This window comes from Chanodichthys erythropterus, chromosome 19 (genome assembly GCF_024489055.1).
Source record: "Chanodichthys erythropterus isolate Z2021 chromosome 19, ASM2448905v1, whole genome shotgun sequence".
In the NCBI taxonomy this organism is placed as follows: domain Eukaryota; kingdom Metazoa; phylum Chordata; class Actinopteri; order Cypriniformes; family Xenocyprididae; genus Chanodichthys; species Chanodichthys erythropterus.
The window spans coordinates 25,664,511-25,679,350 of record NC_090239.1 but is presented as its reverse complement, the minus strand read 5'-3'; the positions used below and the strand labels follow the sequence as shown (position 1 = coordinate 25,679,350).

Sequence of the window (14,840 nt, the reverse complement as noted above, 5' to 3'; positions counted from 1 at the left end):
CAACCTTCAGCTGTAATTCTTTGAAATCACAGTTTAACTTCACATTATTGAAGACTCGAAGTAATTCAAATATGACAAATAACAGGCGTGTTATAGTTCTTAAAATGATTAAACCAAGCATGTGTCAGTGTTGTAAATTGTACATTGTAAAATTAATAATATTTCAAGGCTTTATTAAATGTATACCTGGGTACAAGGAGTTAAAGGCATAGTTCATTAAAAAATGGAAAAGATACCATGATTTACTCACCCTCAAGCCATCCTGGGTGTATATGACGATCTTCGTTCACAAACACAATTGGAGTTATATTAAAAAATATTCTGGCTCACTTGTAGGGAATACAGGCCCAAATATGTATAATAAATTTTTTCCCCCTCTCTTCTCTTTGTATGTAATTGATACTTTATGTCTGATGGGTAGAGGGATGGGTTGTGTTGGGGTTTTGACTGTATATGTATTGTTTTCGTCTTTTCTTTTGCATATTATGAAATTTTAAATGAATAGACCTTGTTCAAAAAACAAAACAAAACAAAAAAACATTCTGGCTCTTCCAAACTTTATAATGGGAGTGAATAGTAACCAATATTTTGAAGCCCAAAAAAGGGCACCGATCCATCATAAAAGTAATTGGGTCAAAGTGTTTTTAAGTACTGAACGTTTAAAAAATTGCTCAATGGCACAAGAGTCAGAAACAATAGCTATGTTTCCATCCAAAGATCTAACCATCCAAATTGAACTTATGCGCAAAAGTTTAATAACGCACAAAACATTTGTGAAAAAGCACCATTTCCATCCCATGTGTTCAAGAGAACTAAATCGTCTTCCTGGGAAATTGGCACAAGAAATCTGTAACAACTCACTGTGATTAGATTATCTGAAAGGGAATCATCTAATTAACATTTGAACATTAGATTAATGAATGACATTATTAAAACATATTAAGCCTCATTGACTGATGTTTTTCCTCAATCTTTTGACATTTCTTCTGTTTCCAGGGTATAAAGCCAGACAGTTTCTACAAGGTGAAAGTTCCAGAGTTAAAGGAAATCATTGAAGGCTGTATCCGCATGAACAAAGATGAAAGGTACTTTACTGCGGCTCAGCCTATTGATTTGATTTTATATTTTGAAAATGTTCTGTGATCCAAATCTGGTATGGAAGCAATAATTTTATATATTCACCAGTTATTATGTGGAATTATTCTGCAAAGTCACAGTCTTTGAGAAAGTGACGCTGCAAAATATCAGCAAAATATGATGTCATTCTACAGAGCTTGTCTTTTTAATAATAAAAAACACATTAAGGTCACAAAGGGTTTCAGCAAGAATGAAAATAACAGTGATTTAATTGAAAACAAACTCAAAATAACAATCTCTGAACTTTCAAAATACAACTTTCACATTCCTTGCTTCATTGAGCTCATTGTTTCTGCCTTAAATTAATACATTATGAGCTAACTGCATGTCACCTCTAATAACAGATCACTCTAAATTGTTACGTAGACATGCATTTTCTGTAAAGCTGCTTTGAAACGATCTGTATCGTGAAAAGCGATAAACAAATAAATGTGAATTGAATTGAATAGGAAATTTCGGCAAATAGAACAACCACTTTATACGGACAAGATCGGACAAAGGACACTACAAACATAGAGCTATACAAACCAGACCAATGAAAGGAATATAATAGTATTAAATACTATTATTAGGAATATAATAGTACAAAAACCTAAATTAAATGGAAATGAAAAATTTTGCTTTGGCAACTAACTGAAATAAGTTTAAGTTGAAGCACTAAAATTACTAATTGTAAATAAATAAAAACTAATACTGAACCAATTTATTTGTAATTATTTGAGAAATTTACTAGCAATTTCTGAGTGAAAACTGCTCCTACACCCATTTTTTTCAGTGTATAAAAGTATAAAAGTCATGTATCTCAACCTGAAACTGAAGTGAAATACAACACTTTTTGCATGTATTTTCACTCATTTTGAAGCATGAAGTCTAGTGTACCTGCCCCTTTATGCCAAAATATTTTTTACAATTGAATCATTATTATGCTTAAATAATTGTACTAATTGAAAACAGGTGCATATACCCTAATTTTTCACAAAACAGCTTTAGCTGTTAATTGATATTTATTTCAAGTTTGTGTGGATTCATATCAATCTCTCTGGCTAGGTACACCATCCAAGACCTGCTGGAGCACACGTTCTTCCAGGAGCACAACGGCGTTCACGTTGAATTGGCTGAGGAAGATGATATGATCAAATCCAGCCTGAAGCTCTGGCTTCGCATGGACGACACCAAGAAGCTCCACGGAAAGTACAAGGACAACAACGCCATTGAGTTCCTGTTTGAGCTGTACAAAGACGTGCCAGAGGAGGTGGCGCAGGAGATGGTGAGCTTCACACATAATCTCGCGCTAACCGGATCTCATGTCCCAGTATGGTGTCTTATTGTCAGCGGTTAATGTACGTTTCTTGAAGAAATCCTATAGGTGTGGTTACATTTCTCAGCCCTCTGACTCAGTGGCTTACTGTCAATTTAAAAACACTAAACCCAGATATTCCCCTCAGGGATCAACAAAGCGTACATGCTCACAGATGTTGATCTTCCTGCAGAGATCTGCAACAATGGTCCTGAAGCTTTGATATTACCAGAGCTATTACGTTTTTTTTTTGGAAAATTTAAGGAAACTTTAGTAATAACAGTAAATTGTGCATAATTACATGCGACTAATCCTAAACCAAACCCTACTCCTAACCCTATAGCAAGAACATGTTGTTAAAACTGTATTAATCAGTATTTTATGCTTTGTATAATTACATTGTAACAATGACACCTTAAAATAAAGTGTAACTGAACTATATTATTTTAATAGTTTTTAAGGTAAATGTTTGAAAATAAAAATGTATTATTAAATAAATGTATTAATCTAAATAATTACATAAATTAAATCATAGTTTAATAATAATTCATTAATAATTCATTGAAACAGCATATAGCCTTCAAATATTGTTCAGTTACATAAACATTGCATTAAAATGATAATGAAAAATTAGTAGATTAAATAAAAAATCATAACAGGTGGCAAGTTTATTGCAGTTATATTGACTTATTTACTTTAAGTAAAATATAATTCAAAATATAATTCATAATTCAGACACAATTCAAAAAATAAAAAATAAAAAAATAAATATATATATATATATATTTCTATATTTATTTATTTATACATTTATTTTTTTTTACTTTTCTGTGTGCAGTATGTAAATCAGGGAAGGCTTGAGAGCTCACTTATATTTATTTATTTACTTATTTACTTAATTATTTACTTATAATTTCTGCAGGTTTGGTCCTCTATATCACTCAATCTGCTTAAGCTTCAGTGTCTGTCTTTTTACGGTTTTGACTTTCTAGTGTTTTCTTTGTGACCTTCACAATCTTGGTAATGTCCAACAATCTGTTGTCACTCTGTGTCGATTTCTTTACTCTTCCTGTGTCAGTAATATGGGGACGTCACTGAACTCTTGACCTTCATAAAGCACAAAGTTTCAAACACACCTGAGTGTGTATCTTCTGGCAAGCTTTTTCTTGACATAGTGGGACATGCCCCTCACCATTCACTTCAGCTTAAAGACGGGGCCTGTGTAACCCTGCTGTGTGTTGCGTAACAGTTTCAAGGGCATAACTTTTTAATCATCGGTGTGGAAAAGTGAGAGCGGGGCCAAAGGAGGAAGAGGGTCACGTGACCGGTGATAGAACGGTTTCAAGACCGTGTTGTGAAACTGGAGCCTTTCTCTTGTCCAGACGTTTTATTAGGCTGGACCTTCACAATCCTTCTTTTATCTCTCAACAGGTCTGCTTTTCATCAAGAACAAATTTATCATCAAATCACATCGACGGAGGGTTATCGTGTAATTTGACTAGCTGATGTGGTGATAGAGACTTCAGCCAATGTTGTTTCAGTGAAAACACACTGTTCCAAAGTTGGGTGAAAGGTTATTGAGATCTCCGTCTCAGAGCTGTTTTCATCAACTTTATGCCAAGCAAAAGTTAGCTTTAGATCGGCAAAGAATGCAGAATTTGTTGCCATCCATAACAAGATGCCATAGTTCAAACTCGCATGCCACATTAGGCACTACAGGCAAAACCATTGTTTTTTTCAGGCACTGTTCAATTGCTTCACAAACGAGGGTCAATTTAACACTGGGTTTGTACAAAAGATTAACATTGAATCAAACTTCACAGCGAGTAAAGGCTGAACACGTTACTGACAATCCTCATTTTGGCTGCGTGAGATTCTCCAGCTTTGTTGTTGTTAAGCTGTTAAAGCTCCGCCCTCTTTTGGAAAGGGGGCAGGAGCAGCAGCTCATTTGCATTTAAAGGGACACACACAAAAAAGGCGATTTTTTGCTCAAACCCAATAGGGGCAAATTTGACAAGCTATAATAAATGATCTGTGGGGGATTTTGAGCTGAAACTTCACAGACACATTCTGGAGACAGCAGACACTTATATTACATGTTGTGAAAGGGGCATTGTTGGTTCCCTTTAATATATAAGTTTATTTCAGTTAATGTTTACAAAATAAAAGAGATATTCAAAATCCTCTCTGTAAAAACCTTTAATCTGTCAACAAAATTAAGAACTTTGAACATGGCTTTATCCAATGTTCAGATTTCTGTGCTGGAAATGTATGCAAATGAGCGCATATTTAATTAGATAATGATCAACTGGGGAATGTATTTTCATCCTATTCACATGTGGTTTCTTGCCTTATACATGTACAGTAGATGCAGTTACTAATAGAATCTTTCTGTAAACCATATTTAATTTGATGCAATTGGAAAAAAATATACACTTGAATTTGATTTAAACCATGCATTTCCTCATAAAGTTTTATCAAACGCCTGTCTTTCCTAGGTGGTTCTGGGGTTTGTATGCGAGGTGGACTACAAGCTGGTCGCCAAGGCCATGCGAGACCGTGTGACGGCCATCAAGCGCCAGCGTGAAAAACATCGTCGGCTAGCAGAGGAGCAGCAGCAGAAGAAGAAGGGGGAAATTATTGAGGAAGAGCCTGAGCTGCCATCGCCCAAATCCACCATTCAAATGTCTGAAAACCCCGCCCCTTCTCCTGTGCAGGCCCCGCCCACTCCTGTAATCCCTGAACCTGTTAGTGGCTCATCGGATTCTGGGATTAATGGGAGCTTTCCACCAGAGCCAGAGGAACCAGAGGCCGATCAACACTTCCACATTCGCCATACAAGCTGCTCCTCGGCAACCTGTAAGCACTAGATCTTCGTTTTACCGTGCTTATGTGATTACAGTAATGCTATTGTTAATGCTCGGAGTAGTTATAGACCAGTGCATGAGTCAGGAGGGTATGTTTTTGGTTCATTATTGGCCATTGAAAACCCCACATTGGTAAACCACTATTTTAGATGTCTTTTCGCTCCCTTGCACAGGTTCAAGACATACAGTAAGCCTCACATAAACTACATTGTGCAGTGCCCTAAATTTTCCTCAATGTTTCTTTCACGGTGTGTTAAGACCAGCAGCTCTCCTAGACCTGAGAACAGCATGGCACAGTCAACTGACTCCACAAATAAACTCTTTTTTAATAGCCACTGTGTGTATGCTTATCGGGGAGGGTGAGGGTGTCGTTTACAGTTAGAAACTTACGCAATTTGACACACTTTTTGAGTGGAAACTAAGGAGGACACTAATATGGAGCAGCAGATTTACTGAATTATTAACTTTAAAGGCACAATATGCAAGATTTTTAGATTAAAAACACTAGAACAGTGTTATATATTTTGTTGATTTGTGTAGTTACATTATGCCAAATGTTTCAAACAATGTTTAAATTCAGAAAAATCATCAATTTTAACCAGGGCAGTTGTCATTTCGTTGCCTGTCAATGACGTCATATCTGCATTACTCTCAATTTCCAGTTTTACTTAGTTTTGCTGTTAGCAATGTAAAACAGTGCTGCGTTATCTACCCCACATACTCAACGAAAAGAGCAGAAGCGGCCGACTGCAGCATAAGCATAATAAAAGCTTCGCTGGACTCCCACGATTCTCGGCCCGTCCGACTTCATACTACAAAACGTTACTAAAACTTTAATACGTTAGATCATCCATGAACATAATTTCTGCCTGAGTCCGTCGGATTGCTTTCCATCCGGCTGTGGAGGTGAAGATGACAACTCCCATGATTCCACGCTCATTCACGGTGTCATCAATTTGAATAAGCGACCTCTAGTGGCGAAAATTACATATCGTGCCTTTAATATTCCTACATCATGTGTATGTTTTCTCTATGTTGACATGTTTACTGTGAGTCAAGGTTAACATAGTTAATTAAAAACCATAAAAATGTCCATTACTTGAAATAAAACCAAATAAAATAAAATATAAAAAACATAAATTTATTTTATTTCAGCTAGAAACACACTGCAGGAATAAAAAACAAAGTCCAAAATGTTAATTTAAAAATATAATAGTATCTCAATGATGCTAAAATAACACTGCAGTGAGTTAGGTGCTGACGTTTTGCCATGTTGTTTTCAATATTTTTTTATTATACAATATTTGTATTACTTATATAGAAATAAATAGTGCATTATTTAGAGGTGAATATTGTTCCCTCAAAATGCAAATTATTAAAGAATAAATATTTTGAAATAAAATATAGAACATTAATTGAATAATAACATTGACCCATACTGACTGTCTGATTGTCTTTGTGTTTCTCCAGCTGACTGTGAGACTGATGGATATCTCAGCCCCTCTGGTTTACAGGATGGTACGGAGGCTCCAAATGGCAACATCAGCTGCTCTCCAGTCTCCCTCCCCTCAAAGGCCACTCCCACAGAGGCCACACCCATCCACAGCCCACCAATCCCGGCTCTCCGTTTCCCCTCAGTGAGTTTATAATGACAAAATTGGCCTCACTTAATGACAAGTTAATCTTAGGAGACCCATTTAAACACAATTTACCATTGCAGGAAGTCATAATGATCTTGTTTCTTTGATGTTCATTGTTAAGTACTCCATGTAGCTGAAAGCCTATCCCTTAATCTTCTCTCAGAGTATTGCCGTGTCGACTAAAACCGAGAGAGGACCACCTAGCCCTTTCTCCTCACCTGTGGACAGGTAAAGACCTGCTTTCTTTATCTCTCAGCTCTTCAATAACATCTGTGCCATATTAAAGACATCATTAAGACACATACAGAACTTCAAGGTTTATGTTTTTCTTTAGTGCTCACTAGGGTCCATGTTTCCATCTGGAGTCCATTGGCTCCACTCATCTTTCGTAACACAGCACATGCTCCATGTCCTATAGGATACTGTTTATACACTACAGGGCTCTTGGATGCTGTCCCTAGCAAATGCCTGCCATTACAACATAGTTTTCCACTCATAAGAACTTCACGTTCCTCAGCAGGCAGAGATCTTTCAAAAGAGCCAGAGTCTGCCAAGCAGTAGGCTGGCTATAATCGTTTGTGGGCCTCATAGGAAACCTAGTGTTTGGATAAAACGGAGGCTTGAGTTGGTAAAAGACCTGAGAGACACAATTAGCTCACAGAAACAAGCTCAGAATGGACTCCACATCCCAACGGGCCAAAGTCAAACACTTCGGCAAAGATAAAGCCAATTCAAATACTACGTCTGTCTAGTTCCTTCTCTTTAGCTGTTATATTGGATTTCCAGAAAACAGTGCGGTGAAAAATACTTTTTGCTGTCCCTTGTGAAAAAAGTAAACTTTTAAAAAGAGTACTTATTATGGAAACTATGTACTTTAAGTGCAAACTGATTCTAATGTTTTCAGACACTTAATTGCATGTTATTTATAATTAAATGATAATATATTTTCATATTATATTAGTAAAGAGTGCTTTTTTCCAATAAAGCACATTTGTATATGCAATTTCTATTGTTTAATATTGATAACATTTATAACAGAACTGAATCAACACTGAACTAACTTCAGCTGATTTACATTGTACATTGTTGGATCATTTTCCTGTAAAGCTGCTTTGAAACAATCTGTATTGTAGTGCTATATAAATAAAGGTGACTTGACTTGACTTAACAAGGGTTCTCTGTGCTGACATTACTGACACAATGCAAGTTGTGGGGTCAAAGGCCGACAACTAAAAGAAGGACATACAAAAATGTTGTTTACTTCAGACTTGTAAAACCTAATAAAAGGGAACACAGCACACCATGTTCTCTTAAAAACCTAATATTAAACAAATAATGGCATTGAGATATTGAGAGAGGGAAATTCCTCAGTGGTTTTCTTCATTTTGTGCTTATTGAACCGTTTTTATAGGCTTGGTTTAACTCCGTTTGCTTAACATGATGTTCACATTTACTTTTGTAAGTTTACTAGGTTGTGCAGTGTGCTAGTCATGTTAATGTGACAGCGTAACAAACTTGATTTTGACGAATGGTGTTGGGCGAGTTACACACATAACTTTAATACTGTGTTTGGGTGTTTGTTTTAATCCATTTACCTGAACTATGAGCAATAGTATGTATGCATTAGCAAACAGCTGGTAATGATAGCTGATAATGATACACAGGTATTTTCCTGCAGTTTGGACTGTAGAATGCAAAATATAATGTTTTGTCTATATTATATTTATTCTGATTATGTCTGTTTCCACAGTTATGCTTCAGATGTGACGTCAGGCTTGAGCGATGGCTATGAGGGACAATCGGAGAGAGGGAGTAAGTCAGCTGTCAGACGGACAGCAGGGAAACTGTTCAGGCGAAGAACACGGTCCCGTCTGCGAATTACAGGGGTGAGAAAAATTCAGCATTTCATACAGTCACGTATAGGCCGATGCAGATGCCGATATCTTAGAGAGCAGGGTAATCAATATAAAGCTAATAAATATCTTCAACTACCTCTTTTTAAATGCTGCAATAATATATATATATATATATATATATATATATATATATATATATATATATATATATATATATATATATATATATATATATATATATTTAAACTTATTATAATAACTTTTAAATGACTAACTTTTATATAAATAACTTTTATATATATATATATATATATATATATATATATATATATATATATATATATATATATATAAATTTTTAATTTTTTTTTAATTAAAAATATTAATTTAAAATAATATAATATAATTATAATAGAATTTTGATTATTCAATTTGTTAAAATAGCAAATGCTGCTATAATATTTATATTAATTTGACATTATATTTACCAAATTAAATAAATAAGGGGAAAAAACATGAGGAAGTGTTAGTGTTAAACTTTCTATTACTAACTTTCTATTAATAACTTATTGTGTTATACTTTTATTATAAGAGCTTAATTTAATATATATATATATATATATATATATATACATTTAAAAAAAATTGAAATAATGTTATAATATTATAATATAAATTTTGAGCATTTAATATGCAAAAATAGTAAATTCTGCAATGATATTTACATTAACTTGACATCATGTTTGCTAAATTAAATAAATAGTGAAAAAATGGTGAAAAAATACAAATAAGGAAGTATAGCATTTGCCCTTCTATTACTAGTAACTAATTAATTTATTATTAATTTATTATGATAACTTAATTTATAAAAATTATAAATTATACAAGTTTAATTAATTTGAAATAATATTATAATATAATTATGACTGGTCTTAGCGCTGTCATAATAAAAGTCCCGCTTCCAACAGTTATCGGCCAAGCAGAAAAACTTAATGTCGGATGCTGATTATTAAAAAAAGCTAAATATCGGTGATATATCAGTCAATCACTAGTCCTAACCACTCACCAGTCCATTTCTGCACTGTAAATCCATCAGATAATCAATAAATGGTGTTAGTAAGGCAAATGGCGATAATTTGGAATGATATCGCATGTGAATTCAAAATGTTTTGCAGATGTCCATGTGTGATCATTCTCAGTGAGGGTACGGCATGTCCTCAGTCATTTGTTTCATGAGGAACCCTATGGGCTTGCATTGATTAGTGTCCAAAGGGCCAGAGAGATCAACAATAAACACACTGTCAAACAAAATTAGCTCAGACCATGACCAATGAACACATGCACAAACAGAATTTAGGGCACTTGAGAACAAATGCTGTTTATTTATGCTATTATGCCTAAATAATTTGAATAATCTTATTTACGCAGTTATTGAACTGAATTAAATCAACACTGAACTAAATTGTGCTCAATAATAACACTATTATCTTGCTATTTGTCTCATATTTGATGAAGTTTTGCATGATTAATTCTGTTACTTTCCTGTTTATTATCGTGAATCTGCGTCTTTTCATCAAATCATGGAATACATTTGGGAGCCTCTAGAAACCCACCTTGTCTATTTCAATAACATGAATGTCTAGTAATGTGCAGATGCGCACAGACACAGAGTATTTTCCGTGACTATGATGTGTGTGTTTTTCTCCACAGCTGTCGGATAAAGTTGATCGGGTGGTTGAGTGTCAGCTTCAGACCCATAACGATAAAATGGTCACCTTTAAATTTGACCTGGATGGTGACAATCCTGAGGACATTGCTGCAGTAATGGTAAGTGTGTAACATCTTAAATGCACACATTGACACATTGTCTTTTCCTCCATCTACCATGTCCTTTCATGCCTTCAGATGGTTAAAAATGCAGCTGCAAGGCTGTTGACCGGGGGGAAAAAATGCCACCATGACACCCCAATTTTAGCCTCTCTCCATTGGCTTCCAGTCCATTTTAGGATACAACTCAAGATTTTTACAGCTTTTAATGCCCAAGCTCCATTTTATCTTAAATACCTTCTTATCCTTTATATCTAGTAGACCTTTAAGATCTTCTGACATGGCATTATTGTACGTCCCCCAATCACTTCTAAAAAGTTCTAAAAATCCACCTGACACCTTTCATTATCATTTTTAAAACTATAGGCTGAAACATATATTTACTCCCAGGCGTTTTAAGTATTCTTTATATTGTTTTATATTTTTGTATTGTATTGAATTCTTCTTTTTGCTCAGCACTTTAGTGTTTTTAAATGTTTACTAGTAGTCAAGGGACACACGTTAGCACATAACCACACATTATCAGCTGTATACACAAATGTCCTACTACTGCCCTAATCAGGAAAATCCCACGAGCAAATGTTCTGCTTCCTCTTCATCAGTGAGTGATACGCTCTTTTGCGCTCTGTTTACTGAAAACCTTATGAGAAAGCCCTGAGCACAGATCCAGATCTCGCACTCATTTAGCAGAGCGTACAGTGATAGATTGGATTAGAGATGGGAGCTTTAGTGAGCCGAGGCTCACCTGTTTGAGTCACTGCTTGTGGTCTTCGCTTCAAGCTATCAAATAAAGTCAGAAGTAATACAGCTCATTAACTTATAATAGTTAATAAAGTTAACTTGTTAACAAATGGAATTGTAACTTATTGTAAAGTGTTACCATATTTTTAAAATTATTCTTTCAAAGTAGAGCACAAAACATGATACACATGCACTGACATTTTACTATTACATTTCCGTACATTTCAGAGATATTTTGTCATAAGCTGACTAGCACAAGCCCAGATCACCCACTGTTTCAGACATCTGGTTCTGTTTGCCTCTCATTATGAGATGCGGGAGAGCGATGTGCATTTCTTTTTTCTTTGTTTGTTCTGATTGAATGTTCAACCCCAAATCATTTAAAATGTCCCGGGGTTTACATAAAACGTCATGGGCTATTTATACTTTGCAAATAAAATGTCAGCATGAACCGAAAATTCAGCTAATTTTCTAACTGCATGTTAGTGATCTTATTGTGAACAATTTTGTCTATAGATTTGCAGGATACCAATATTGCGTTTATTTATTTATTTTTAGTTATTATTTAATTTTGTTTTTTCTCAGATACACACCTCAGATACTGATACTATCTGAAGACAGTCTAATGTGTTCACTCCCAGAGAGGTCATAAATTATTTTGTGATTTAATAATTCATGCATTAATTGCACCAGAGTGCTAGGAATGTTCCTGTTAAAGAAGGACAGTTCTGGGTAGATTACTTACAAATTGTAGGTTGTTACTTATTGCTAATTATATGAGGAAAACTGTGATTCGTAATGTAATCTATTACAGACATTTCACATTTTATATAATAAAATCTGACTACTTTTTAGATTACTTTTAGATTACTTTTTGACCTAACTTTACCTAACTCATTTTTTGTGTTAACTTGACAAGGATAATCTTGTACCATATTGAAATAAAAATAAATATAGAAAGAATAAATATAAATAGATTCCGTTCTTTGTTATCAGTAACATGAAATGTCTTATACATCACATTACTGGGGTTTGTGAAAGAACTGCTGGGGGTTTGTGAGTTGATAAAAATCAAGTCATAAATAATACAAATAAATAAAAAAATAAAAACAAATAAAAATAAAACACAATTTTTTTTTGTTTACCTGCATGTTGTGTGAACATGAATCAATACCAATTAAATTGTGACCCTGGACCACAAAACCAGTCATAAGTGGCACAGGTACTGAAATAAATACTTTGAATGTTGCGATCCTATCGGACTTACTGTATGATAGCAACCTGAATCTTAACAAAGCACTGTTCGCCAGAGGAGAACTGGCCCCCCGAATAAGCCTGGTTTCTCCCAAGGTTTTTTTTTTCTCCATTTTAACACCTGTTTGCCACCTGATGTCACCTATTGGAGTTTGGGTTCCTTGCCGCTGTCGCCTTTGGCTTGCTTAGTTGGGGACACTTGACATTTGACTTGACATTTGATATTCAACAGTGCTTAAGAGCTGCTGTGAAGCCAAAATAATGTACCAGTTATCAATGTCAAGCTGCTTTGACACAATCTACATTGTAAAAAGCGCTATATAAATAAAGGTGACTTGACTTGACGGGTATATCTGTAGCAATAGCCAACAATACATTGTATGGGTCAAAATTATCGATTTTTTTTTTTATGCCAAAAATCATTAGGATATTCAGTAAATATCATGTTCCATGGAGATATTTTGTAAATTTCCTACGGTAAATATATCAAAAATGTATTTTGTGTAAGTAATATGCACTGCTAAGGACTTTATTTGGACGAGATATCAAGTAGTTATATCTCGGCCAGATATTGTCCTATCCTAACAAACCATACATCAATGGAAAGCTTAGAGATTTAGTTGACATACTTTGTAAAGTTACTTATAGTAGTTAAAAAGAACACGTCACAATATTCCTTATTTAAATAATTCCCGCCAAGGCATACGCAGAATAAAGAGGCGGGGCCTGGTTGAGTTAGTTAGTAGTGTGTTGAAACTCACGGTTATGGTAAGGGGCGGGACATTTCTCAGATACGCTTAAAGCGGTTGACCAATCACAACACACTGATTCAGCCGACCAATCAGAGCACATTGAGACAGGAACTAAACAGAGCGTTACTGACAGACTGGGAAGTGAGGTGCTGCAACAATGTCAAATATGGGGAAAATTACGTGTTTTATGAACATTCAAGCATGAAAACCTGTTCTAGTAGAGCCCAAAAACAAAATCAAGACTTTGAAAATAGGTCGTCTAGGACGAATGGGCAAGAAGCAGAGTGAATAAAATCTTAGAACAACAATAAAATTGTGCCTTTCCCATTTCATATCAAAGTATAAATCAAGTTTGAATTTATTCCTGTCATTTTTCTTAAATTTGAGGCTTTGTTTCTAATACTGAGTGTGTAGGAGTAGATGGATGGACATCTATTGTAAGTGTGTGTGTTCGATTACATGACTGTGACTGCGCACAGCTCCCTTTCTCACATACAGAAGCTCTTTGTTTCGTCTCAGAGTCCTGGCAGCGCTGGAGTCACTCCTGGTGTGTTATTGGTCGAAGCGTGAACACCCACTGCTATTAGTGGTGTGTAAAAGCTCAGCTTGTGGACAAACTTAATTAAAGCTCCTTTGAATTAAAAGAGTGTCCACAAGTGCGCACATGCTCAATTTAAGCACGTTTCATTTTAAGTAGTCAAGGGATAGATTGCATCGCACAGAGAGTACCCTTGATTCCTGCATGGTCTACGTGCGCTACGTGTGCCGATGCCAGTTCCCCCCGGCATTCAGAATGGATGGGCTCCTGAAGTCATGCTTGCTCATTTGGTTTTGTTTATTTCTTGTTTCTCCAGGTGCATAATGAGTTCATCTTGCCCTCAGAGAAGGAAGGTTTCATTCACCGCATCGGTGACATCATTAAGCGAGCAGAGACTATGATGAAGGACTCGTCGGGTCACCATGAAGCCTACGGAGCCGCCCGTCCCTCTTATCTCAATGCCGTCAACTCACTGTCTGGTTCACAGGTGAGCCTGCAAGTGAAGAAAGTGTCCAATCCACTCACATTCATAATCATACCTGATGATAACTACCAATAAGCTACACCGTTTATTTGAATAATGATTTACTATAGTTTATTATTATATAATTTATTATTACATAGTTTACTGTAATTTACACTACTGGTCAAACATTTGAGATCATTAATAGTTTTCGAAAGAAGTCTTCAGTGTCACATCATTTTTCAGAAATCATTCTAATATGCAGATTTTGTGCTCGTGAAACATTTTATTATCAATGTTGAAAACAGATGTCGTATTTATTTGGATTTTATCATTACTGTTTTTACTGTAATTTTGATCAAATAAATGCAGCCTTGTTGAACATAAGATAATTTAAAAACATTTGAAAAATAGTGCATATATAATAATGACTTACATGTATAATATAACTATTATTTATTAGTTATA

The 14,840-nt window shown here is 35.0% G+C and overlaps 1 protein-coding gene across 1 annotated transcript in view; it reads left to right on the top strand.

Moving 5' to 3' along the window:
- wnk4a (WNK lysine deficient protein kinase 4a) overlaps positions 1 to 14,840 on the top strand; it is a 69,087-nt gene that overhangs the window by 32,679 nt on the left and 21,568 nt on the right. The window contains exons 6-13 of the mRNA XM_067369399.1: positions 997 to 1,085; positions 2,185 to 2,404; positions 4,933 to 5,293; positions 6,772 to 6,938; positions 7,105 to 7,169; positions 8,692 to 8,827; positions 10,508 to 10,624; positions 14,226 to 14,396. Of these exons, the coding sequence (XP_067225500.1) occupies positions 997 to 1,085; positions 2,185 to 2,404; positions 4,933 to 5,293; positions 6,772 to 6,938; positions 7,105 to 7,169; positions 8,692 to 8,827; positions 10,508 to 10,624; positions 14,226 to 14,396 (1,326 nt within the window). The remainder of the gene's footprint in view (positions 1 to 996; positions 1,086 to 2,184; positions 2,405 to 4,932; positions 5,294 to 6,771; positions 6,939 to 7,104; positions 7,170 to 8,691; positions 8,828 to 10,507; positions 10,625 to 14,225; positions 14,397 to 14,840) is intronic.